This window comes from Nycticebus coucang, chromosome 16 (genome assembly GCF_027406575.1).
Source record: "Nycticebus coucang isolate mNycCou1 chromosome 16, mNycCou1.pri, whole genome shotgun sequence".
Taxonomy (NCBI): Eukaryota; Metazoa; Chordata; class Mammalia; order Primates; family Lorisidae; genus Nycticebus; species Nycticebus coucang.
Genome location: NC_069795.1, coordinates 73,342,473 through 73,367,844, shown reverse-complemented (window position 1 = coordinate 73,367,844; position 25,372 = coordinate 73,342,473). Strand labels below are relative to the sequence as shown.

The following is a 25,372-nucleotide window of genomic DNA, read 5'->3' as shown; positions in this document are numbered from 1 at the left end:
CAAGCCTTTTTGAGAAGCCTCTTTTTTCTCCCCACAAGCATGCTGTGGTCTTCTCTATGCTAAGAAAGAAAGGGAGATCTCCCTTGTACCTGGTGGTCTCTCAAGCTCCCAGTTCATCCCTCCACCCTTTCACCCCCAAACCATACTTGCTGCACGCAGAGTCTTTGTGCACCGCTTCCATCTGTTAATAACAGCCAACACCCCTGGCTGATGTTCTGTGTGCCAGGCTTTGTGCTAAATGCTCTCCTTGAATTTTAGTGTAGTTATCCCAACAATCTTATGAGAAAATTATATTCACACCCATTTTCCAGATGAGAATACTGAGCTGTATGTCATAAGGCTGAGTGACTCATCCAAGTTCACGTTTTGTAAAAGAGAGCATATTTCTAACCCAAGTTGGCTGGCATGAAAGTCCATATTCTTTTTTTTTTTTTTTTAATTAAGTCATAGCTGTGTACATTATATCAATGGGTATATAATGTGCTATCAAGGGGTACAATGTGCTGGTTTCATATACAATCTGAAATATTTTCATCAAACTGTTTAATACAGCTTTCATGGCATTTTCTTAGTTATTGTATGTAGACATTTGTATTCTGCATTTAGTAAGTTTCACCTTAGAATGGGTGTAGGTGGGCGGCGCCTGTGGCTCAGTTGGTAGGGCGCCGGCCCCATATACCGAGGGTGGCGGGTTCAAACCCGGCCCCGGCCAAACTGCAACCAAAAAAATAGCCGGGCGTTGTGGCGGGCGCCTGTAGTCCCAGCTGCTCGGGAGGCTGAGGCAAGAGAATCGCTTAAGCCCAGGAGTTGGAGGTTGCTGTGAGCTGTGTGACGCCATGGCACTCTACCGAGGGCCATAAAGTGAGACTCTGTCTCTACAAAAAAAAAAAAAAGAAAGAATGGGTGTAGGTGAAAGCCCATATTCTTCTCCGTGACTCCCGAAGGCATTTCTCTAATGAAGGAATTTGATGCTGGCCAGGAAAGGAGGAGAGACAGTGCCTTCCTACCCCTCTCCCTCAGGACCAGACTTATCCCCGTGTACATCATTCTGTCCTGTAGCTAAACTCCCTGCCTACCCTCCCCTAGGTCCTAGAGGAGAAAAAGCAGCTGTACAGTGAGAGACCTGTCTGGAATAACTGGTTTCACCATTGGGCTCAGCTCTGGGAAATTATTAATCTCATCTGTAAAATGGGCTCAAGGTAACAGCCTCATGGCATTGTCACAGTCATAGCTAGAAAAGTACCTGGCACATGGTAGATTCTCAAATATTACTCGTTTTCTTACCCATGGATCCCTGCTATGTAATATGGCTTTCCCTCATCTCTGGGTGAATGGGCTCTCGTGTTCCATTCTCTAATATCTACCTGTCAGGTCCTTGACACTTCGCTAGCAGGTTTGGATTGTTATAGAAGAGATTATCTACCCTGTTGCTCGTAATTAAGGTCCCCGAACTATAAAATGTTCCCCAGTTCACTGATGTAGGTAGAAGGCTTTTGGAAAGTTCAGCTCAGCGGTTCTCAACTCGAATGTGCTTTAGATCCATGAGGGTGCATTGTTGAAGTATGTTCCCAGGCCCCCAGCAGTTCCGAAATCTTGAGCTAGGTTGGGGCTACAACTGTACTTAGAAAATGGAAACACAAGTGAGTCTTTTGTCATTTAATTCAATTCTGGAATTAGAAAAAATAATTACAGTGATTTAAAATTGAAACATCCTCACCCGTGGGCCTGTGGATTCTGCAAGCAAAAAAGATATTCACGAGACTGCGTGATCACTGCTGGGATGTGATAAGGAAGAGAGGGGATGCTAGAAAGTAGAGCAGGACCACGGAGGCAGGGAGAAGGAGCTCTCAGGATGCTCCAGGAAGGCCAAAGCCAAGACAAGACGGGAGGTGCCTGAGTCCCAGAGAAGAGAAGGCAGGCCCAGATTCAGAGTGGTCCAGGCCTAGGGTGTTTTGAGACTGTGGAAAAGCTCCTTCCAGTTACCTGCCTCAGGCTCCAGGGCTCTGCACCGCGAGGCTGCCTGCTTCCTGCGTGTGAAGCCTGCTTCCTAAGGCAAAGCCAGTTCACTAAGGAAAGCTGGGTACCCAGGACAGCAAGGTGCCTGCCTGTAAGGCTGGGGATGACTGTGGCCAGTCACCAACACCAGCAAGTTTGATCAGAGATGGCCTGTGTGTCCTTTTCCCTCACAGGGGTGGCTGTGATGGAGGTGGCTCCTGCATTCTCCAGTGTCCTGAAGGACTGTTCTGTCATCGAGGGCCAGGATTTTGTGCTGCAGTGCTCTGTGCAGGGCACCCCAGTGCCCCAAATCACTTGGCTGCTCAATGGTGAGTCCCCCTGCCCCAGTCCTCTGCCCTAGTCCCCTGAAAAAGTCCCTACTCCTTTCTGAGCCTTAAATTCTTTGTCTGCATCATGAGAATAATGCCACCTACCTTGCAGGGTAGCACTTATGAAGCTAAATTAGGTTATTTAAATAAAGTGGTTCATGAGGCCCCTGACACATAGGTTAAATTGTACAAGCAATTTAACTTCTTTTCATGTGTCACATTCATAATAGGCCCTTACTTAATCTTTGCTGAGATAATGAATGAACAAATAAATTAATAAACTAATGAACCACACCAGAAGTTGCTTAAGGGGTCTCACCTTTTATTTAGTGACAGATGATTATGGGGTTCATAAACCAGTCATTCTTTTTAGTGTTATAGTCCTAGAAAGACCTGGCAACTCTTTTTTTTTTTTTCAAGTAAGGTCCTTTTAAAAAATTAATTACTATATATTTTCACTACCGTCGCCCCCTTTTCCTAAGGCTACTCAAGTGAAGCAGTGAGAGAAGAAACAAAGGACTTTGTAACTGGTGGTGATTAATTAGTTGTAAACACCACTACACTCAGACCAGACCCACGCTTCTCTTTATAAAAAGGCCTTTAAATTTTAAAAGTGTAGGACCCCTCTGATTTTAGGACTGAGAACAGTCCATTAAATTGATGAGTTGAGCAGGGACTACCTTGGGGATCCACAGAGAGGGTAAAAGAGCTCTTGCTCAGAGTCAGGAGACACAGGCACTTCTCCTTCTCCACCAGAGTGGTCAGGTGACTTTGGAGACTTTACCTGTCTGGGTGCTGTTGTCTTTATTGATGAAAAGATGGGCTGGAAGAGTAGGTCTCGGGCCTCAGCCAGCTCTCATGTCTTATAGAATAGGCTCCCTAAGAGGGCAATGGCACCTTTACTTATGCACCGAATAGTCCCCAGAGATGTCTGTGTCACTAATGGACTGCCTGTGACCCTCCCTTGTTAGTGCAGTTGGCTTAGACTTTGCTAGAAACTGTCTTTAATGAGTGAGAGGAGGTGTCACATAGTCTTCCTATGAAATATTCTTATTTTTTTCCAACCATTTAAAATACTATTGTAAGCACTATTCATAGCTTGCAGGCTGTACAGAAGCAGGTCTGCAGGTCAACTTCGGCCCACAGGCTGTAATTTGCTGACCCACAGGTTTACACCGCTCAGGGCCGTGCCGTTTCCTCATCCTTTCCACTAGAGGGCGATTGTGCTCAAGTTGGCTTTCTTGGCTGCTAACTCTGGTCCAACCCAGTCTCCGAGCTGGGACAGTTCGTGTCTCCCTATTCTGATGTGCCCTGAGCCAACAGCCCTTTCTGGGGCTTCCATTCCATCCCATCCCATGTTTGCGGGGCCAAAATGAGGTATGATCCAGTAAAAGGATAACTCTCAAAAAACTTGTCAACACATATTTGGACAGCAGAGGCCTGGTGGCAGCACTGTGGGAATATAATGGTATTCTCAAGGAGGAGAGGTTTGGGGGTGTCATTGCCTCACACACACAGCCAGTCCTTTAATCCTCTTAAGGACAGGATCTTGGCCCCTGCCTTTCCCAGCTCTCTGCCCCACTTTCATGAAGTGCGGTAGGTTGGAAGGACTCTCAGACTGTCTTCCCTCTGGCCCGATGGCATGATTGGCAGTCTCTTTGCCAAAGTGTCATGGAGACGTGAAGTGTTGCTATGTGCAGGAGAAAACATTGCATTACAGGAGAACACTTCTTTCTGTACTCTCACTTTCCCCCACCCCCGATTTTATGAAGTGCAAACCAGGACCCTGGGAGGAAAATAACTGACAGTTGCTTCCTATATGGTGAATGGACACATTCCTGCTCCAAGGCCAGAATCTTCAGTAATGAGATTTTTTTTCCCCCTGGGAATGGAAGGTCACATCTTTTTTTTTTTTTTTTTTTTTTTGTAGAGACAGAGTCTCACTACTTTATGGCCCTCAGTAGAGTGCCTTGGCGTCAAACAGCTCACAGCAACCTCCAACTCCTGGGCTTAAGTGATCCTCCTGTCTCAGCCTCCCGAGTAGCTGGGACTACAGGCACCCGCCACAACGCCCAGCTATTTTTTGGTTGCAGTTTGGCCGAGGGCCGGGTTTGAACCCGCCACCCTCGGTATATGGGGCCGGCGCCCCACCGACTGAGCCACAGGCACCGCCCAGAAGGTCACATCTTGTAATGATAAAATCTCAGGAACATGTAGCATTAAGGAAACCACTGCAGCTCATTGCATGCTCTCCTGTCTCCAGGCAGGACTTTATGTGACCTGGGTAAAGGGCTTCTATGAAAGAGACCCTGAGAAGAAAGGGCCAGAGTCATTTTTAGTTTCCGGTATTTATCCTTTCTGTGAACCCTAAAATACACCTAATTTCACAGAAGAAATACACCTAACTGCAACATTAGGTTGGGGGTGCAGAGCCGCTCTTTTATAAGGATCTTGCAGTGGGCACTGGAGTCATTTCCGGAGACATGAGCTGGAGCCCCATGTTCAGTGTGGCCAAGGTCTGTTCTGTCTGAGGCTGCCTGTGGGCCAGCTGACCCTGTAAAATTCTTTCCAGGCTCAGAATTCGGTGAAGTTGAAGATGTGCATTTGGAGACTGTTTAACCCAGAATGTCTGAAACTGTGCCCCTCTCCCCGCTGCATTCTAAATTCCTCACGAGTCTCCCTCCCCAGTCTTGCTCCACCCCACACAATTACTCCCTTCTTTCATCTTCTTTCCAGCCCATGGGCCTCTGTCCAGCTGGCTGGGGATGGGCTGACACGTCAGTAGCCCTGGATCTGAGCAAGCATGAAAAGCCCCAGCATCATGACAGCAACAGCCCTGCTGAGGCCGGGCTCCTGTCCCACCTCCAGGCTCCTGGCCTGAGCCTCCCTGTGCTTCCTTGCAGGGCAGCCCATCCAGTATGCTCACTCCACCTGCGAGGCCGGCGTGGCTGAGCTTCATGTCCAGGATGCCCTGCCGGAGGATGATGGCACCTACACCTGTCTGGCTGAAAATGCCTTGGGGCAGGTGTCCTGCAGCGCCCGGGTCACCGTCCATGGTAGGAGCCTCTGGGCACTTTGCTAAAAGCACCTTTCCTAAACATACATCTGCTTTGGAGGAAGGGCACTTTAGTAGAAATGATGTTACTGGCTGAAACCCAGGGACTGGAAGTGCGTGTGACATTGCTCCTCACCCTTACCAGCAGGCGGTTGCTATGACAGAGAAGAGGCTGCTGACGTCTCCTTAGGGACAGAGGATAGGGCCCTTAGAAAGCACTGCATATGAGGGCCAGCAGGTGGAGGAGGTGGCCTCCAGGAGTTCACAGTGACTAGTGTCTGCCATGAGAGTGGTTGGTTCCTAGGGCTGTGGGAAGATGCAGGGGAAAGACATGGGGGCTCCCTTGGTTCCAGGAGCTCCTGGTCTGCTAAGAATAAGACCTTACACGCTGCAGAAAGACTTTGGAGTACTCACATGTTCCCTTAGCAGTTAGGGCCTCACAAATGACCTCTTACCTGCTGGGCAACACTGGGTAACAGGGTAGGTGCTGAAGCTTCCAGAGGGTCATGGGTTGTCCCCTCTCCCTTTTGCCCCTCCTTCTTTCTACCATCCCAGGCTTGTTTTTCTACATCACCAGCCTGGTATCCAGTAATCTGATTATCATGGTCATCCATTGATCAGCCAAGCACTTAGTCCCCAGGAATTACAGGGAGCCACAGACTCAAGACAGATCTGTCTGGGCTGTGGCATTAGGAGGCATGGTGACAATTCCCAGGGAGGTGCTTCTTGGGCCCAGGGTTTTCAGGTAAGCCTAATTCTCACCCTCACCCTGGACTTATGTTTCCCTGCTCCTGTGCGTGACTGGGTCCGCTGGGTGCTTGGACTGGGTGCAGTGTGTCTGCTTTCCCCATCAGACTAGCAGGAGACCAAACTTTGTCTCACAGGGCTTAGGCCTTTCAGGAGCGTCTCCCTGTAATGTGAGTGGCCGCCTTCTCAGAGGCTGCAGGAGATGGATTCACTGAAAAGGAAAAGGGGAAAATCATTTGCTAGTATTGTGTTAGGGACTCAGCACCTCACTGAGACCTCAACAGCCCAGGGATGGGAGTGCTGTTCCTAACACAGAAGGGTCTGGAAGTCCCAAGAAGTTGCCTGAGCACACCAAGCTAGTTAGCAAAGCTAGCCCTTTGAACCTAGGTCCTATGATGTTCAAGTCCATGCTCATTCCTATATCCTGCCCTTTTTTTTTTTTGAGACAGAGTCTCACTCTGTGGCCCAGGTAGAGTGCTGTGGCATCACAGCTCACAGCAACCTCAAACTCTTGGGCTCAAGTAGTTCTCTTGCCTCAGCCTCCCAAGTAGCTGGGACTACAGGCACCCACCACAAATGCCCGGCTATTTTTTCTATTTTTAGTAGAGACAAGGTCTCGCTCTTGCTGAGGCTGGTTTCGAACTCCTGAACTCAGGCAATCCACTAGGATTGCAGGTGTGAGCTACTGCGCCCAATCTCACCCTGACCTTTTTCAAAGTGCATGTCCCCTGGCCCAATGTGTGGTGAGCTGGGCAATGTCAGTCCCTTAGGGGTAAAGCACCTGGCACTAATGGGAAGTGCAGCCAGTGCTGAGCCTGAGAAGCTTCCTGCCTTGGCACAGAGTGGTCATCAGTGAACTGGTCCACCTCTTCCCTCCAGAAAGCCCTCCACACTCTGGTCAGAGCCTGGCTCTGGCCCCTGGGAATTTGCCAGCCAGCATCTGAATTTCAAATTTATCCTCATCATCTAACTTCATGGCTCATTGTGGGGGAGATGAGGGTGTCAGGAAATTGTGATAATGAAACATAAGAGGAAACAAGAGCAGCTCAGAGCCCCATCTTCTAGGGCCAGAGGACAAACGTCACCTTCCCACCAGTAAGCTCTTCTTCAAGGTCCACTTGCCCTGTCCATAGTCCAGTAACAGTCAGAGTCAGAATAGCACACAATGGACTTGGCGTATCTCACCCTTCCGTTTTCTGAGACTGTCTCTCGATAGCTTCAGCCAAGAGCCCAGCTAATCCAGGGCCTGTCCTGGTCTGCCTGTGTTTAGATTGGATTAGAGCGACCCAGCTGAGCTAGTAGTCCCCGAGAGGTGAGGGTCCCAGATAAAGGACCAAGAACACTTAGGGGCCATCCTCCTCACTCCTGGGTCTGTGCAGCATAGGGCCAAAATGATCACCCATCCAAGCACGTTTTAAAGCCAACACAGAGGTCCCAGGCAAAAATTCTGTCGGGACTGTTTGGATTTACTCTAAGAACAGGCCTGCATGTGTAAGAACCCCCTCCCGATGTGGGGGATTTACTGGTCTGAGGAAGCCAGACAGAGGCTCAGATACCATAAATGGTGAACGTGACTGAGAGACATAGCCACGCGCTCGCAGCCCCAGCAGCGTTCGGGCTGTCTCTGCACAAGACTGGGGCAGGGCGAGCCTGGCACAGTGACACCCTGGCACTGCGCCCCAAGGCACTCAGTAGGCGCAGGCCTGCTTCCCGCACCGTCCTCAGCTGAGGAGTTTTTCTTGCTTTACTGGCAGCTCCTGTGGCTGTGGATCCTCTGGGGGCAGCTTGGGGGTGGGGAGATAATTGCAGTGGAGCTGTTTGTTCCCTTCTGCCACCCTTGGCATGTCACCAGGCTGTGGAGGGGAGCGTGGATGTAGAGCAGACTCCCTGGTGTGGGTCCCTGCTGCACCAGCCACTGGCCCTGCAACTCAGGTGTCGTTAACACTCCAGGTCTCACCTTCCTCTTGTGTGAAACGGGGGTCCTGTGGTCACCTCACAGTACTGTGAGGATTAAGTGGGGACAGGTAACATCCCCAGAGCATGGGAGATGCTCAGTAAGGACGGGCTTCTATTATGAGGGTCGTCCAACAGAGCCGACCTTGAAATAAGATAAAATCAGTAAAAATGCCAGGACGGAGAAGGGATTTTACCAAAGGATAGGCTTTGGCCTTCTTTGTTGGGAAACAAGAGCATAGGGAGGCGCTGGGTGGGTACCTGTAGCTATCAACTCACCCACCTCCAAGGGCTCTGGCCACAAGATGGCACCATTCAGCAACAGATCCCCCTCCCATTGTCTTTTTTAGGGGGGGAGATGTTTCTAGGGGCAGTGCTGCTGAATGATGGCTCAGCCTGAGTTCAGCAAATACTATGCTGAAGGCCAGATGTGGGGCCTTCTCACCTTTTTTGCCTCTTGTCAAGGTTTTGCAGGCGTCACAGAGTGTCAGCCCAGCACTCGGCTATGATTTCTGTGGCCACGCTAATGTGTTTTCTCTGCTTCTCCTCCTCTGCTGATGCCCGCGAATATCCCCTTCTCTGGAAAGCCTACACTAATCACCCCAGAATGAGTTCTCTTAATACGCTGTAGTTTCCTTGCAGCACCCATGTATCGGTGAATCTTTACTGAGCACCTGTATTTATTCACGCCAGGCATCGTCTTGGGGAAACTGAGAAATAGGACAGATAAAGCCGCTGCTTTTGTGGTGTCTACATTCTGATGGGTTTATGGGCAAGAATCAACACCTGGTTCAATTTCAAAAGCCAACAAGTGTTATTAAGAAGTCAAATGGTTTGTTGGCCATTCATCTGTCTCATGAGAAAAGATTCTGTTAATGAAAAAATGCTCATCATCTCTAATCATCAGAGAAATGCAAATACAAAATCACTTCAAGATATCACCAAACTCTGGTGAGAATGGCCCACGTCACGAAGTCCCAAAGCAGCAGATGCTGGCTGGCATGGGTGTGGAAAGAAGGGAACACTTTTATACTGTTGGTGGGACAGTAAACTAGTACAGCCTCTATGGAAAGAAGTGTGGAGATTCCTCAAAGAACTAAAAGTGGACCTTCCATTTAATTCTGCAATCCCATACTCGGTATCTACCTTTAAAAAAAGTCATTTTAACGTAAGGACATCTGCACTCTAATCAATTCACAATCACAAGGGCAAAGATGTGAGAACAACCCAAGTGCCCATCAACCCATGAATGGATTAATAACCATAATTCTATGGTATATGTATACCAGAGAATACTAGTAAGCCATAAAAAGAGGGAGATTTTGTATCTTTTATAACAACCTGGAAAGATTTGGAGAACATTCTCCTAGTGTCTCAGATTGGAAAATCAAACACCCCATGTACTCAATACTAAACTGAAACTAGTAGATTAACAACTACAGGCCCACATGAGAGAAAAATTGAAATTTAAGAAGTGAGGGGTTTGATAAGTTCCCACCCAGCGGGTCCAGTGTACAGGTACATGGCACACTTCCTGGGTGAAGGACACAAGTACAACTGGTACTTTACCTTACAAACTCAAACAATGTAACCTAAGTTATTGACCTGAAATTTAAAAAAAGAAAGAAAGAAATTAAGCAGGGGACAGTATGGTGGCTCATACCTGTAATACCTGCCCTGTAGTTCAGCTGCTTAAGAGTTTGAGGCAGGAGGATTGCTTGAGCCCAGGAGTTTGAGGCTGCAGTGAGCTATGATTACACCACTGCACTTTAACGGGGGTGGCAAAGCGAGACCCTATCTCTAAGAAAGAAAAGAAGCAAGAGGGGCGCGGAGACAAGATGGCTGACTGAAGCCAGCTTTCCACAGAGGCTCCCATCCAGAAGGAGAGTTAAAGGACAGAAATTGGGCAAGTAACCTGGTGGATTAGAGCTGCACCAATAGAGAAGGTTGAAGAACGCACATCAACCCCGCTGAGGCGAGCTGCGACCCCAAGGATACAAACAAAAGGTGCAAAATCCATCTTATTTGGGATGGGAGTCCCCTCCCCAATAAGAACGGCTCAGAGTGCCCCACAAACAAATGAGCAGAGTTCAAAGGTCCTCCCACTACACTCCACAGGAGAGACCCTCCAAAAACTGGACCTACCTTCCCTACTAGGGTACCATGGCATTCTCCTGCCAGGCATAAAACTGTATAAAATTGTATATATTCTCTACCTGCAAATCTGAGTTCCCAGCACTCCCCTCCACTCTCACTCTGAGGTCTAGAGGCCTGTCCCACAGGAGTCCAGATCCTTGGGTGATTTCTCGAGGGGTATGGACAGGGCCTGGACTGCAGCTGGTCAGTGCTGATTCTGCGTCATGGGAGTGAGGAGAGGACGATCGGCTGAGAGGGAACCACGCCACCAAAGTGGTGGTGCCCCGAGGAGCAGAGCAGCAGCAATAGGACGCACTCCTGGATATTCCGAAGCCACACCCCCTGTCTCCCTGGGCAACCAGAGGAGGCTGGGCATCTTCTCAGGTGGCAACCACCGTGGAACAGATCTGGGACGGAAATACAGGCCCTGTGAGTAAAGGGTTTGCCTGAGGCAGTACTGGCCTGGGTGGACCACAGGGACTAGAAAACACACGTGCAGAGCCGTGAAATTCCCAAGGCAGGGCTGACCCAGAGGACTGCTTTACTGAGCCAAAGATGCACCCAGCCATCAGGGGATCGTTAGCCTATAGATAAGGGAAGGCAGGAGGCTAGAACTGAAAGCTAACCAAATACAAACCTGCAGGAGCAAAGACAGGGCCTGAGGTGCAGGTTCTGGGAACTCAAAACAGCTTCTCTTCTGCAGGGGAATTTAGCGGGGACACAAATAAATTCCTGCACAGTTGTTCTGTTCTGTCAGTAACATCAATCAGGGGCATGGCTGGAACTGAGTGAACACCCCCCAGCCTCCATCAAGTGCCCAAGGTTATCAGACTTCAACTCCCACTGCTGGATAGAGGCATAGAGGCTGGATAGCAGTCTGGCTGAGCAGATATAGATCTCCATGTGATTCAGGCAGGTGCAAATCCCTGGAGTATCTGCTCACTGGAGACAACTGGGTCACAGCCCTATGGGGCTATCAGTGACTGGGTATGACAGAGGTGCAAGGTGGGGAAGGAGGCATCAACCTTCCCAGACTAATCTACTTGCTAATCTACTACGGAGCTCCGGAGTAAGTCATATCTGAGTTGTCACCAGACCCCTACAATCCAGTTGCCAGAGACCTTTTAAACTCTCCCACCTGAGACAGGTGCTGACTGAGACAATTGATTTGGACCTTTTGAACTGAGCCAATTGCCCGGGGACTATTAGATGGTGCCCTGGGTGTGTGGTTGTAGGAAGGTTTGATTTTCCTTTTCCAATTGTTACCTGTGGGGGGCGGGGTGACTTAATTGCTGGTATTTCTCCACAGCTGAGACTTCAACCCAGAGTAACTGTTTCACTAGGGTCGGACAGAGACCAGCTGAAAACAAGACAGAGCCACTTAGCCCCACTACACAAAACAGGTCCCCAGTTTCTCAGGCCATAGCACTGTACTGGTCCTTGACAAAGCTCCACGGGAGAAATCAAATGGTGTAAAATAATCATGGGACAGAATCAGCGGAAAAACTCTGGTAACATGAATAACCAGAATAGATCAACCCCCCCCCAAGAAAAGATACAGCAGGTGTAACTGAAGATCCCATTCATAAACAGCTGGCCGAGATGTCAGAAATTGAATTCAGAATTTAGATTGCAAACAAGATTAATAGAATGGAGGAAAATTTGAAATTAGAAATTCGAGGAGAAATTCAAAAGTTGTCTCAAGAATTTAACAAATTTAAAGACAAAACAACCAAAGATTTTGATGCACTGAAGCAAGAATTTGCAGCCCTCAAAGATCTGAAAAATACAGTAGAATCCCTGAGTAACAGAGTGGAGCAAGCAGAAGAAAGGATTTCTGACATTGAAGACAAAGCTTTTGAACGCTCCCAAACTCTCAAAGAGGAAGAGAAATGCAGAGCAAAAATGGATTATTTTCTCAGACAGCTCTGGGATAATTTGAAGAAGGCTAATATCCGCCTCATTGGAATCCCTGAAAGTGATGAAGTGGCCTCGCAAGGCACAGAGGCCCTTCTCCATGAAATTATGAAACAGAATTTTCCAGACGTGCCAAGAGATTCTGAAATTCAGATAGCAGACAGTTTCAGAACCCCACCACGACTCAATCTGAATAAGGCATCCCCTAGGCATATCATAATTAACTTCACTAAAGTTAATATGATGGAGAAAATTCTGAGAACAGTCAGACGTAAGAAATCCATTACCTACAAAGGGAAGAATATTACAATGACTGCAGATTTCTCTGCTGAAACTTTTCAAGCCAGAAGAGGGTGGTCATTGACTTTTAATCTCCTAAAGCAAAATAACTATCAACCCCGGATCCTGTATCCAGCTAAACTGAGTTTCATTTATGATGGAGAAATTAAATATTTTAATAACATTTATATGTTGAAATTTGCCATAACCAAACCAGCTCTTCAGGATATTCTCAGACCTATCCTCCATAATGACCGGCCCAATCCTCTACCACAAAAGTAAACTCACTCAGAAACTTTTGATCAAACTCCAGCTTCCACAGTGGCGAAAGGATTAAAAATGTCCACTGGACTTTAGAAAAACTCTATACCCAAAATTTTAGCAGACTTATCAATATTCTCCATTAATGTGAAGGGCTTAAACTGTCCTCTAAAGAGGCACAGGTTAGCTGACTGGATACAAAAACTCAGGCCAGATATTTGCTGCATACAAGAGTCACATCTTACCTTAAAAGATAAATATAGACTCAGGGTGAAAGGATGGTCGTCCATATTTCAGGCAAATGGTAATCAGAAAAAAGCAGGTGTTGCAATTCTATTTGCAGACACAATTAGCTTTAAACCAACAAAAGTAAGGAAGGATAAAAATGGTCACTTCATATTTGTTAAGGGTAATACTCAATATGATGAAATTTCAATTATTAATATTTATGCACCCAACCAGAATGCACCTCAATTTATAAGAGAAACTCTAACAGACATGAGCAACTTGATTTCCTCCAGCTCCATAATAGGCGGAGATTTCAACACTCCTTTGGCAGTGTTGGATAGATCCTCCAATAAGAAGCTGAGCAAAGAAATCTAAGATTTAAACCTAACCATCCAACATTTGATTTAGCAGACATCTACAGAACATTTCATCCCAACAAAACTGAATACACATACTTCTCATCAGCCTACGGAACATACTCCAAAATTGATCACATCTTAGGTCACAAGTCTAACCTCAGTAAATTTAAAGGAATAGAAATTATTCCTTGCATCTTCTCAGACCACCATGGAATAAAAGTTGAACTCAGTAACAACAGCAATCTGCATACTCATACAAAAACATGGAAGTTAAATAACCTTATGCTGAATTCTACCAAAGGTTAAATACCCTTATGCTGAATTCTACCAAACCTTATGCTGAATGATAGCTGGGTCAGAGATGAGATTAAGAAGGAAATTGACAAATTTTTGGAACAAAACGACAATGAAGACATGAATTATCAGAACCTCTGGGATACCACAAAGGCAGTCCTAAGAGGGAAATTTATAGCACTGCAAGCCTTCCTGAAGAGAATGGAAAGAGAGGAAGTTAACAACTTAATGGTACAGCTCAAGCAACTGGAAAAGGAAGAACATTCAAACCCCAAAACCAATAAAAGAAAAGAAATAACCAAAATTACAGCAGAATTAAATGAAATTGCAAACAAAAGAATTATACAACAGATCAATAAATCAAAAAATTGGTTTTTTGAAAAGGTCAATAAAATAGATAAACCTTTGGCTAACCTAACCAGGAAAAAAAGAGTAAAATTTCTAATCTCATCAATCAGAAATGACAAAGACGAAATAACAACAGACTCCTCAGAAATTCAAAAAATCCCTAATGAATATTACAAGAAACTTTATTCTCAGAAACATGAAAATCTGAAGGAAATTGACCAATACTTGGAAGCACGTCACCTTCCAAGACTTAGCCAGAATCAAGTGGAAATGTTAAACAGGCCAATATCAAGTTCTGAAATAGCATCAACCATACAAAATCTCCCTAAAAAGAAAAGCCCGGGACCAGATGGCTTCATGTCAGAATTCTACCAAACCTATAAAGAGGAACTAGTACCTATATTACTCAACCTGTTCCAAAATGTAGAAAAAGAAGGAAGACTACCCAACACGTTCTGTGAAGCAAACATCACCCTGATCCCCAAACCAGGAAAAGACCCAACAAGAAAAGAAAATTATAGAACAATATCACTAATGAACACAGATGCAAAAATATTCAACAAGATCCTAACAAACAGAATCTAGCAACACATCAAACAAATTATACATCATGACCAAGTCGGTTTTATCCCAGGGTCTCAAGGCTGGTTCAACATCCATAAATCTATAATTCAGCACATAAACAAATAAAAAAACAAAGACCATATGATTCTCTCAATCGATGCAGAAAAAGCTTTTGATAATATCCAGCATCCCTTCATGATCAGAACACTTAAGAAAATTGGTATAGAAGGGACATTTCTTAATTTGATAGAGGCCATCTGCAGCAAACCCACAGCCAATATCATATTGAATGGAGTTAAATTGAAATCATTTCCACTCAGATCAGGAACCACACAAGGCTGCCCATTGTCTCTACTGCTCTTTAACATTGTAATGGAAGTTTTAGCCATTGCAATTAGGGAAGAAAAGGCAATCAAGGGTATCCATATAGGGTCAGAAGAGATCAAACTTTCTTTGCAGATATGATTGTATATCTAGAAAACACCAGGGATTCTACTACAAAACTCTTTTAAGTGATCAAGGAATACAGCAGCGTCTCAGGTTATAAAATCAACATTCATAAATCGGTAGCCTTTATATATACCAACAATAGTCAAGCTGAAAAAACAGTTAAGGACTCTATTCCATTCACAGTAGTGCCAAGAAGATGAAATATTTGGGAGTTTCTCTAACAAAGGACATGAAAGATCTCTATAAAGAGAACTATGAAACTCTAAGAAAAGAAATAGCTGGAAATGTTAACAAATGGAAAAACATACTATGCTCATGGCTGGGAAGAATCAACATTGTTAAAATGTCCATACTACCCAAAGCAATATACAATTTTAATGCAATCCCTATCAAAGCTCCACTGTCATACTTTAAAGATCTTGAAAAAATAGTACTTCGTTTCATATGGAATCAGAAAAAACCTCGAATAGCCAAGACATTACTCAGAAATAAAAACAAAGCAGGAGGAATCATGCTACCAGACCTCAGACTATACTGTAAATCAATAGTGATCAAAACAGCATGGTACTGGCACAAAAGCAGAGAGGTAGATGTCTGGAACAGAATAGAGAACCAAGAGATGAACCCAGCTACTTACCGTTATTTGATCTTTGACAAGCCAATTGAAAACATTCAGTGGGGAAAAGATTCCCTATTTAACAAATGGTGCTGGGTGAACTGGCTGGTGACCTGTAGAAGACTGAAAGTGGACCCACACCTTTCACCATTAACTAAGACAGACTCTCACTGGGATTAAAGATTTAAACTTAAGACATGAAACTCTAAAAATACTAGAAGAAAGCTCAGGGAAAACTCTTGAAGAAATCAGCCTGGGCAAATATTTTATGAGGAGGACCCCCCCGGGCAATTGAAGCAGCATCAGAATACACTATTAGGACCTGATCAAACTAAAAAGCTTCTGCACAGCCAAGAACACAGTAAATAAAGCAAACAGCCCTCAGAATGGGAGAAGATATTTGCAGGTTATGTTTCCGAGAAAGGTTTAATAATCAGAATCCACAGAAAATTCAAACATATTAGCAAGAAAAGAGCAAGTGATCCCATCGCAGGCTGGGCAAGGGACTTGAAGAGAAACTTTTCTGAAGAAGACAGGCACATGGCGTACAGACATATGAAAAAATGCTCATCATCCTTAATCATCTGAAAAATGCAAATCAAAACTACTTTGAGATATCATCTAACTCTAGTAAGATTAGCCCAAATCACAAAATCCCAAGACCAGAGATGTTGGTGTGGATGTGGAGAAAAGGGAACACTTCTACACTGCTGGTGGGAATGCAAATTAATTCATTCCTTTTGGAAAGATTTTTGGAGAACACTTAGAGATCTAAAAATAGATCTGCCATTCAATCCTATAATTCCTCTACTAGGCATATACCCAGAAGACCAAAAAGCACATCTCCAGAAAGATATTTGTACCAGAATGTTTATTGCAGCCCTATTCATAATTAATAAGTCATGGAAAAAGCCCAAGTGCCTATTGATCCACGAATGGATTAATAAATTGTGGTATAGGTACACCATGGAATATTATGCAGCCTTAAAGAAAGATGGAGACTTTACCTCTTTCATGTTTACATGGATGGAGCTGGAACATATTCTTCTTAGTAAAGTATCTCAAGAATGGAAGAAAAAGTATCCAATGTACTCAGCCCTACTGTGAAACTAATTTATGGCTTTCATATGAAAGGTATAACCCAGTTATAACCTAAGAATATGGGGAAGGGGGAGAGGGAGGGGAGGGAGGGGGAGGATGGGCAGAGGAAGGGTGATTGGTGGGATTACACATGTGGTGCATCTTACAAGGGTACATGTGAAACTTAGTAAATGTAGAATATAAATGTCTTAACACAATAACTAAGAAAATGCCAGGAAGGCTATGTTAACCAGTGTGATGAGAATGTGTCAAATAGTCTATAAAACCAGTGTATGGTGCCTCATGATCTCATTAATGTATACAGCTATGATTTAATAATTAAAAAAAAGAAAGAAAGAAAAGAAGCAGGGTATGGAAATAGAGAGGGATGCAAGGGGTACTTTTTTATTGTTGTAACAAAGAAAGCCTCAGAAGACTTCAGTAAATTAGGAAAAGTCCTCCAGGCAGTACAGCAAGCACCAAGTCCCAGAGTTGGGGGGTGAGGTTGGTCTATTCTATGAACAGCCAGATAGCCACTGTGGGAGGTGCACAGTGAACAGATAGAGTGACAGAAGTGAGTTCAGAGGTAGAGGCAGGATATGTCTTGCAGGGCTCCTGGTAAGGAGAAAGCATTTTATTCTGTGAAAATGTACTCTAATTTTACTCTAATTGTTTGTCTTCCCTGCAGACGGTAAGCTCCTTGCAGGGAGAGACCACATCTTACTCCTGTGTGCAGAGCAGGGCCTGCCTGTGTTCAGTGAGTGAATGAGAGAGCAGTCTGAGGTAGTTGGAACCCCCCACCCCGCCCCAGGGCAGGGAGGCATTCTTGAGCTTTTCTGGGGGCTTGGTGCTCATTAGACTGTGCTAGAAACCCACAAATTCCCTTTTAAGAGTCCCTGATATTTCTTTCTTCCTCCCCAAAAACTAATCCCCAGTAGTTAACCAGGCAGTGAAAGTCTTCCCTCCTGACTGAAGATGGAACCTAAAGAATGATTAATCCAAATTCCAGCAGAGCCCAGGAAGATCTGGAAGAGAGTGAATATTCCACTGTGTCTTAACTGTCATTGGTGGGGAACTTCTTTGGGCTAGATTGTATTTTCATTTACTTCCTTCTGAAGTCTATTTTTCAAGGCTAAAATTCTTAAGTGACTAGATTTATTTATAACCTACCAATTGTGCCTATTTTGACACAGTTTCTCAGCCTAATGGTCTGTTTATTTAACTGAAAGCCTGCTGGGCCTATTACAGACTCCTAAGGACAAAGAATGTGTAATTTACAAAGAAAAAGGCTGATCTCTAGAATAAAAGAGAAAATTCAAAAGCGTGTTTATTAGAGTATTTGTTTTGGTGCAGAAGCCCTAATGAAGATAATAATTTCGAAAGCATCAGTAGAGCCACAGCTTGGTTCTACTGTCTACCACCAGACACCCTGGGGGGCTGCTTCCAGCCACTTCCTCTTCTCTACCCAAGTTATACACAGGGACTTTGGATGCTACATAGTCTAGTTAGTATAAGGTAGGAGCCTGCCCTCCGTGAGTTTAAAAACACTGACAATTTTTAAAATACTTATGTTGGCTAAAGAGAATACTCATGATGACTAAAGAGAAATTTATTGAAGAAGAATAAATATTGATTTTAACCTGCCTTTTTGTAATTTTAAGAACCTTAGTCCATTCAGAACATCTGCCCACAAGTTTTAAACTCCTAGAAGGCAAGCAATTAATTAAAGGTTACGTCAGCTTGTAATCAGTACTTTAGTTCTATGTAGGTTGAGTACTGAATTAGATTCGTGTACCTTGTGGGTTCTTCATGTTGCAGAAAGTCCTTCAACTGTTTGTGTGTACATTTGTGCCCCTATTGTAGAATTTGAGCCTCATTTTACTAATTGCACATTACAGAGATGGATAACTGTCTGCTTCTACAGCCTATAGAAGGTCATAGGCACCACTTACTTGGAGTCCTTGGACAAGAATGCCATCCAGAATCACAGCGTTGTGTTCCTAAGGGCTGAGTGTGACCCATGTGATGACAGTGTGATGGCGAGTGTGGTTTCTAGGCTCTCACTTCGAGGGAACATTGGGTGGTTTGGATGCTAAACCTTTATGTTTAGAAGTTGATTATAACTTCTAAGACAGTAACAAGGCTGTGGTTGCAGTGATCCCTGCTTCCCACCTTGCAACCCTGTCATTACTGGTCAGAGATAGTTTTGGGGACTGCTTATATTATTGTTCCCTTCATTCTTTACCTTGCACTCTTCTTTTCCCATTTACTTAGGTTTTAGAGAAGCCAGTGGGAGGAATGAAGGCCAAAAAAGAGAAAGCCTATAGGCTAAAGAAGCCTTTTTTATGCCATGAAAGTGGCCATTTTGCTGACCCTCCAAGTAGATTTGTGTTTTGTTAGGAGACAGACTTGTTTTGAAAGCGAATTCAGAGACCTTCCTGGGGATTTACAGTTTGCATAAACACCCTGGAATAGGAAGGGGCCAGGTTGCACTTCAGCTGGGAGAAAGTAACCCTCCTTTGATGAGTCCTGGAATTTAGGGAAGGGAGGAGGCTGGTGTGTGATCCCTGGATCATGCTGGATTTTGAGCTCCAAATAAAGAAAGAGGAGAGGACTCTGATTCCAGAACTTCCCCCTCAGTTGGTGATTTATTGAATTTCCAGAGAATAACAGGGTTTGGAGTGAATCAGATTTGCTGTTGGAATGGTATTTTGCATTGTAGCAACTAAGGAAAATAGTTCATGGTTAAAGCCTAGAGAAAATCTTCAGTAGATGAAGACAAATGTGTGTTGAATGCAAATTTGGACCCATAAAAAAGCACTTTTAAGGAGAAATTAAAAACTGAGTTGTTTTTCCTGCTAAATTCATATAAAGAAAAGGAAGGGCTGTGAAAGGAAGAACAAGGAAATTATTATAGCGTAGAGCAGTGATTTTCAACTGTGTTCCATGAGAGGATCCTAGTTGTGCCACAAAAATTTGTAAAGATCATTGATTAAATTAATTTTGAAGGAAGTTCATAGTACAGTAAGTATATTCTTTTCTCTTTCTTTTCTTTTTTTTTTTTTGATCAACATAATTTAAGTGTACTAAGGAAGTTTAACTATAGGTTTAAATGTTCTGTGAGATAAAGAATGTAAAAACACTGGTATAGAAGGAGACTCGGAGATCATGGGACTCAGGGATCACTAGGACAAAGGCTGTTGTGGGTTTCTAATGTCAAGTTCAAAAGGAGCTAAAGGCCTTGCTCATGACACTGGTTTGAGTAACAGGTTTTACTGGTTATTGGATAAGAAAAATTAGTGTGAAAGGTAGCAAACCGCTCTCGTCATGTGAATGTTTAAGAGCTTTCCAGAATGTCATGCTGAGTATCATTAATTCACGTCAGTGTTTTTAATTCTTTTTATTTTATTTTTTTATTTTTTGAGACAGAGTCTCACTATGTTGCCCTCGATAGAGTACCATGGTGTACTCTACCAAGTAACACAGCTCCCAGTAACCTCAAACTCCTGGGCTCAAGCAATTCCCCAGACTCAGCCTCCTGAGTAGCTGGGATTACAAGTGCCCGCCACAATGCCCAGCCATGTTTTTGATTGCAGTGGGTCAGGCTCAAACCCGCCAGCTCCGGTGCACATGGCTGGCACCCTACTCACTGAGCTATGGGAGCTGAGCCCATGCCAGTGTTTTTAAACTAAAACCTCTATCAATTAATGTTTTTAAGAAGGAACTTTTTTTTCCGATAGAAAAGTCTAATTGGCTTGAAAACTGGCTTTTTAAAATTTAGTTCTCTAACAGTTCCACTTGATGCTTTTTTTTCTTTATTAAGTTATTTGTACATAGATCATGAATGCATTTATGCCATTATGAGATTCAGTGTGTTGATTATTTGTACAAATTGGAGTGCTTACATCCTACTAATTAACATAGCCTTCACCTCATTTACCCAATTACAGTGTTAAGACATTTGTGTTCTACACCTGATAGATCCAACTTGTACTTGTAATATGCTCCCTAGGTGTGGTCTCCTACTAACCCACACCCCTCCCTTCCCCTCTCCCTCCCCTTCCATCCTTCATCCTGGGCTATAATTGTGATTCATTTTTCATATGAAAGTGTGAGTGATTATAAATTGGTTTCATAGTAGTACTGAATACATTGTATATATATTTTTCCACTTGATGCTTTTGAATTAACTCCACTTTTACAAATGGAGAAAGATGATGCTCAGAGAGGTTAAGTCAGCTGCCCACAGCCAATAAGCAGCAGAATCAAATGTCTACCTGTTTCAGCCCTGTACTTTCTGCTTGCTGCCCTGCAACCTGAGAGGTCATTTGTCTGGTGTTTTTGCTTCACTAGAGCCATAGCTTAATGTTTAGTTTCATAACTAGGAGCTGTCATCAAAAACGACTTGTTGTAGTTCATTTCTCCATCAGCTGTTAAGGGCATGCTGAGGTTGGCACACCCGTCAAAGACAGTAACTAGCACGCCTTCCAGTGCTTTAACCAAACCTCAGATGCATGGCCTCCTGGCCGGGCCTCTGCAATTTCACAATGTTGGAGCATTCATTATATCCCAGAGAGTTGCAGTTCTCTGTAAGTTTGCTGTGACTAAACTAAGAAAAAAGGCATATACAGATTTCTACAGAAATTATGATTCCTGAAGTATTTTGAGGAGATAAAGAAGGCTGATGTCTTAAGAGTACAAACTGGATCACTTCATACTGGTCAAGGCACAACAAGAGGACATTTCAATTCTAACTATTTATGCACTCAACTCAAATGCACCCAGATTTATGAAACAGACCTTGATTGGTCTGAACAATATGATTTCCCATACCACCACAATAGCTGGGGACTTTAACACCCCTCTGACAGCACTGGATAGATCCTCTAAACAGAAACTAAGCAAAGATACAAAGGACTTAAATATGACTCTAGATCAGATGGGCTTCATAGACATATACAGAACCATATATGTATATGTATACACCATCCCAAAGCTACGAAATAAACATTCTTCTCATCAGCCCATGGAACATTTTGCAAAATAGACCATATCTTAGCATACAAATCAAACCTCAACAAAATTAAAAGAATTGAAATTATACAGTATATCTTCTCAGACTACAAGGCAACAAAGGTGGAATTCACTCCAACAAAAACTATCATCTCCACACAAAGGTATGGAAATTAAACAACCTTATGCTGAATGACAGTTGGGTCAAGAAAGAGATAAAGGAAGAAATTATTAAAATCCTCAAACATAATAACAATGAAGCTACAAGTGACTCAACTTTGTGGGATACTGCAAAAGCAGTCTTCAGAGGGAAATTTATCTCATTAGCTGCCTACATCCAAAAAAACAGGAAGAGAGCACATCAACAACCTAATAAATCATCTTAAGGAAATGGAAAAGGAAAAAAATTCTAATACCAAACCCAGCAGAAGAAAAGAAATAACCAAAATTAAGTCAGAAATTAATGAAATTGAAAACAAAAGAATTATTCAGAAAATTCATAAAACACAGAGTTGGTTCTTCAAAAAAATAAATAAAATTGATAAACTGTTGGCCAGAGTAGGTAGAAACAGAAAAGTAAAATCTCTAGTAACTATAATAGGAAATGAAAAGGCGGAAATAACAACACGTACAAGAGACTAGATCTCTGACTACTACAAAAACCTCTATGCCCAAAATTTGACAATGTGGAGGAAGTAGACCAATACCTAGAATCACACCCTCTCCCTAGCCTTAACCAAGACGAAATAGATGTCTTGAAGAGACCAATATCATGCATCAAGATCAAAGAAACAATACAAAATCTTCCAACCAAAAAAAAAAATGCCCTAGACCAGATGACATCACACCAAAATTCTATCAAACCTTCAAAGAAGAGCTTCTATCCATAGTGCAGAAACTATTTCAACACTGAGAAGGAAGGCATCTTCCCCAACACATTCCATGAAGCAAACATCACCCTGATAACCAAACCAGGAAAAGATCCAACTAAAAAGGAGAACTACAGACCAACTTCACTAATGAATATAGATGCAAAAATACTCAACAAAATCTTCCAGTAGATTACAGCTATACATTAAAAAAATTATACATCATGATCAAGTACACTTCATCCCAGGGATGTAAGACTGGTTTAACATATGCAAATCCATAAATGTAATTCACCATATCAATAGAAGCAAAAACAAGGACCATATGATCTGTTCAATAGATGCAGAAAAGCATTTTATATAATTCAGCATCCTTTTCTAACAATAATACTCAAGAATATAGGCATAGATGACACATTTTTTAAGCTGATTGAAGCCATCTACAACAAACCCACAGCTAATATCATACTGAATGGAGTAAAACTAAAAGTTTTTCCATTTAGAACTGGAACCAGACAAGGATGTCCACTATTGCCACTATTGTTCAACATAGTTCTGGAAGTTCTAGCCAATGTGATCAGGCAAGAAAGTAAAGGGCATACAAATGGGAGCATAGGATGTCAAACTCTCACTCATTGCCGATAATATGATCTTATACTTAGAGGACCCCAGAGACTCGACCACAAGACTCCTAGAAGTGATCAAGAAATAACATCTCAGGGTATAAAATCAGTGTACACAAATCAGCAGCCTTTGTATATGCCAATAACAGCCAAGTTGAGAAACTCATCAGAGACACAATTCCCTTTACAGTAGCTTCAAAGAAAATGAATTAGGAATATGCCTAACAAAATACCTGGAAGATCTGTTCAAAGATTATTATGAAACCCTAAGAAAAGAAATAGCAGAAGACATTAACAAGTGGAAGAGCATACCAGGCTCCAGGCTGGGAAGCATCAACATTGTTAAAATGTCTGTACTTCCCAAAGCAATCTACAGATTCAATGGAATCCCCATTAAAATACCAACATCATACCTTCAAGATTTGGAAAAAATAGTTCTTCATTTCATATGGAACCAAACAACGATGACAACAACAACAACAACAACAACAATGTATAGCCAAGGCAATTCTTAATAATAACAACAAAGCCAGAGGCATCACCCTACCAGACTTTAGGCATTTTACAAGTCCACAGCAATCAAAACAGAATGGTATTAGCACAAAAATAGAGACATAGACATTTGGAACAGAATGGAGAACCAAGAGATTAAACCAGTCTCTAGTTGCCGTCTGATATTTGATAAAACAAACAAAAGCATACAGTGGAGAAAAGAATCCCTATTTAATAAATGGTGCTGGCACAACTGGATAACCACATGTAAAAGACTGAAACTTGACTTGTACCTTTCACCACTTAAAACAATTGATTCGAGATGGATAAAAGATTTAAATCTAAGGCATGAAATAATAAAAATCCTAAAGAAAGTGTGGGAAAAACTCTTGAAGATGTCTGCCTGGGGAAAGATTTTATGAAGAAGACTTTCCTGGCAATTGCAACAACAAAAAATTAACAAATGGGACTTAATTAAACTGAAAATCTTCTGCACAACTAAGAACATAATAATCAAAGCAAATAAACAACCTTCAGAATGAGAAAATATAATTACATATTATGAATCTGACAAAGGCTTGATAAATAGGATTTATAGATAACTCAAGTTAATCAACAACAACAACAAAAAGCTAATAGTCCCATCTATCACTGGGCAAGAGAAATGAACAGAGCCTTCTCTGAGGAAGAAGAATGGCTAACAAAGATATGAAAAAATGCTTGTTGCCCCAATCATCAGAGAAACACAAATCAAAACTACCCTGAGATATTGCCTAACCCCAGTGAGATTAACGCACATCACAAAGTCCCAAAATTGCAAATGCTGATGTGGATGTGGAAAGAGGGGAACACTTTGACACTGTTGGTGAGACTGCAAACTAATATAGCCTCTTTGGAAAAAGGTATGGAGAATCCTCAAAGAACTCAAATTAGATCTCCCATTGGAGCCTGCAATCTCACTACTAGACACCTACCAGAAGGAAAAAAAAATCATTTTATCATAAGGACATATGCAATAGCTGTTTATTGCAGCTCAATTTACAATCCCCAAGATGTGGAAACAACCTAAATGCTCATCAACTGATGAATGGATTAACAAACTTTGGTATATGCATACCATGGAGTACTATTCAGCCATAAAAAAGATGGTGACTTCACATCTTTTGTGTTAACCTGGATGGTGTTGAAACATTCTTCTCAGTAAAGTATCACAAGAATGGAAAAGCAAATATCCAATGTAGTCACTACTAATATGAAGCCAGTAGATGATGTAATTCACACCCACATAGGAGAAAAACTCATTTCAATTCAAGTTAGGGGGAGGGGGAACAAGAAAGGGGGGGAGGTTGGGGTGCTCCCACTGAATGGGCACAATTAGGAGTGTATGTTACACCTTTTGGGTGCAGGACATAGCTACAAGAGAGACTCGACCTAACAAATTCAAATATTGTGATTCGGTCGTTTGTACCCACATTAACCCGAAATTTAAAAAAAGAGCGCAAACTGATTTTAGAATATTAAGAATTTCTTTGTGTTGATTTACATAGATGTTTGTCAGTATCTGTCATCCTGAACTGAGTATGTGGGCTGTGGAATAGTGACCCTTGATAAATAAACAGTTAACAAATGCTATAGATGATCCTCAGAGGTACAGTTGCCTGGACCCAGACCATGAATCAAAAGGGGTCTCCAAAAAAAAAGAAAAAAAAGGGGGGGGTGTCTCCAGGAGTCTGTATTTTACCCTTAACTTATGTGTGAAATTCT

At 43.0% G+C, this 25,372-nt stretch overlaps 1 protein-coding gene across 4 annotated transcripts in view; it reads left to right on the top strand.

Moving 5' to 3' along the window:
• MYLK (myosin light chain kinase) overlaps nt 1–25,372 on the top strand; it is a 212,626-nt gene that overhangs the window by 82,049 nt on the left and 105,205 nt on the right. For all 4 annotated transcript variants that reach the window (XM_053565244.1, XM_053565243.1, XM_053565242.1 and 1 more), the window contains 2 exons: nt 2,190–2,324; nt 5,228–5,380. In XM_053565244.1, the coding sequence (XP_053421219.1) occupies nt 2,190–2,324; nt 5,228–5,380 (288 nt within the window). The remainder of the gene's footprint in view (nt 1–2,189; nt 2,325–5,227; nt 5,381–25,372) is intronic.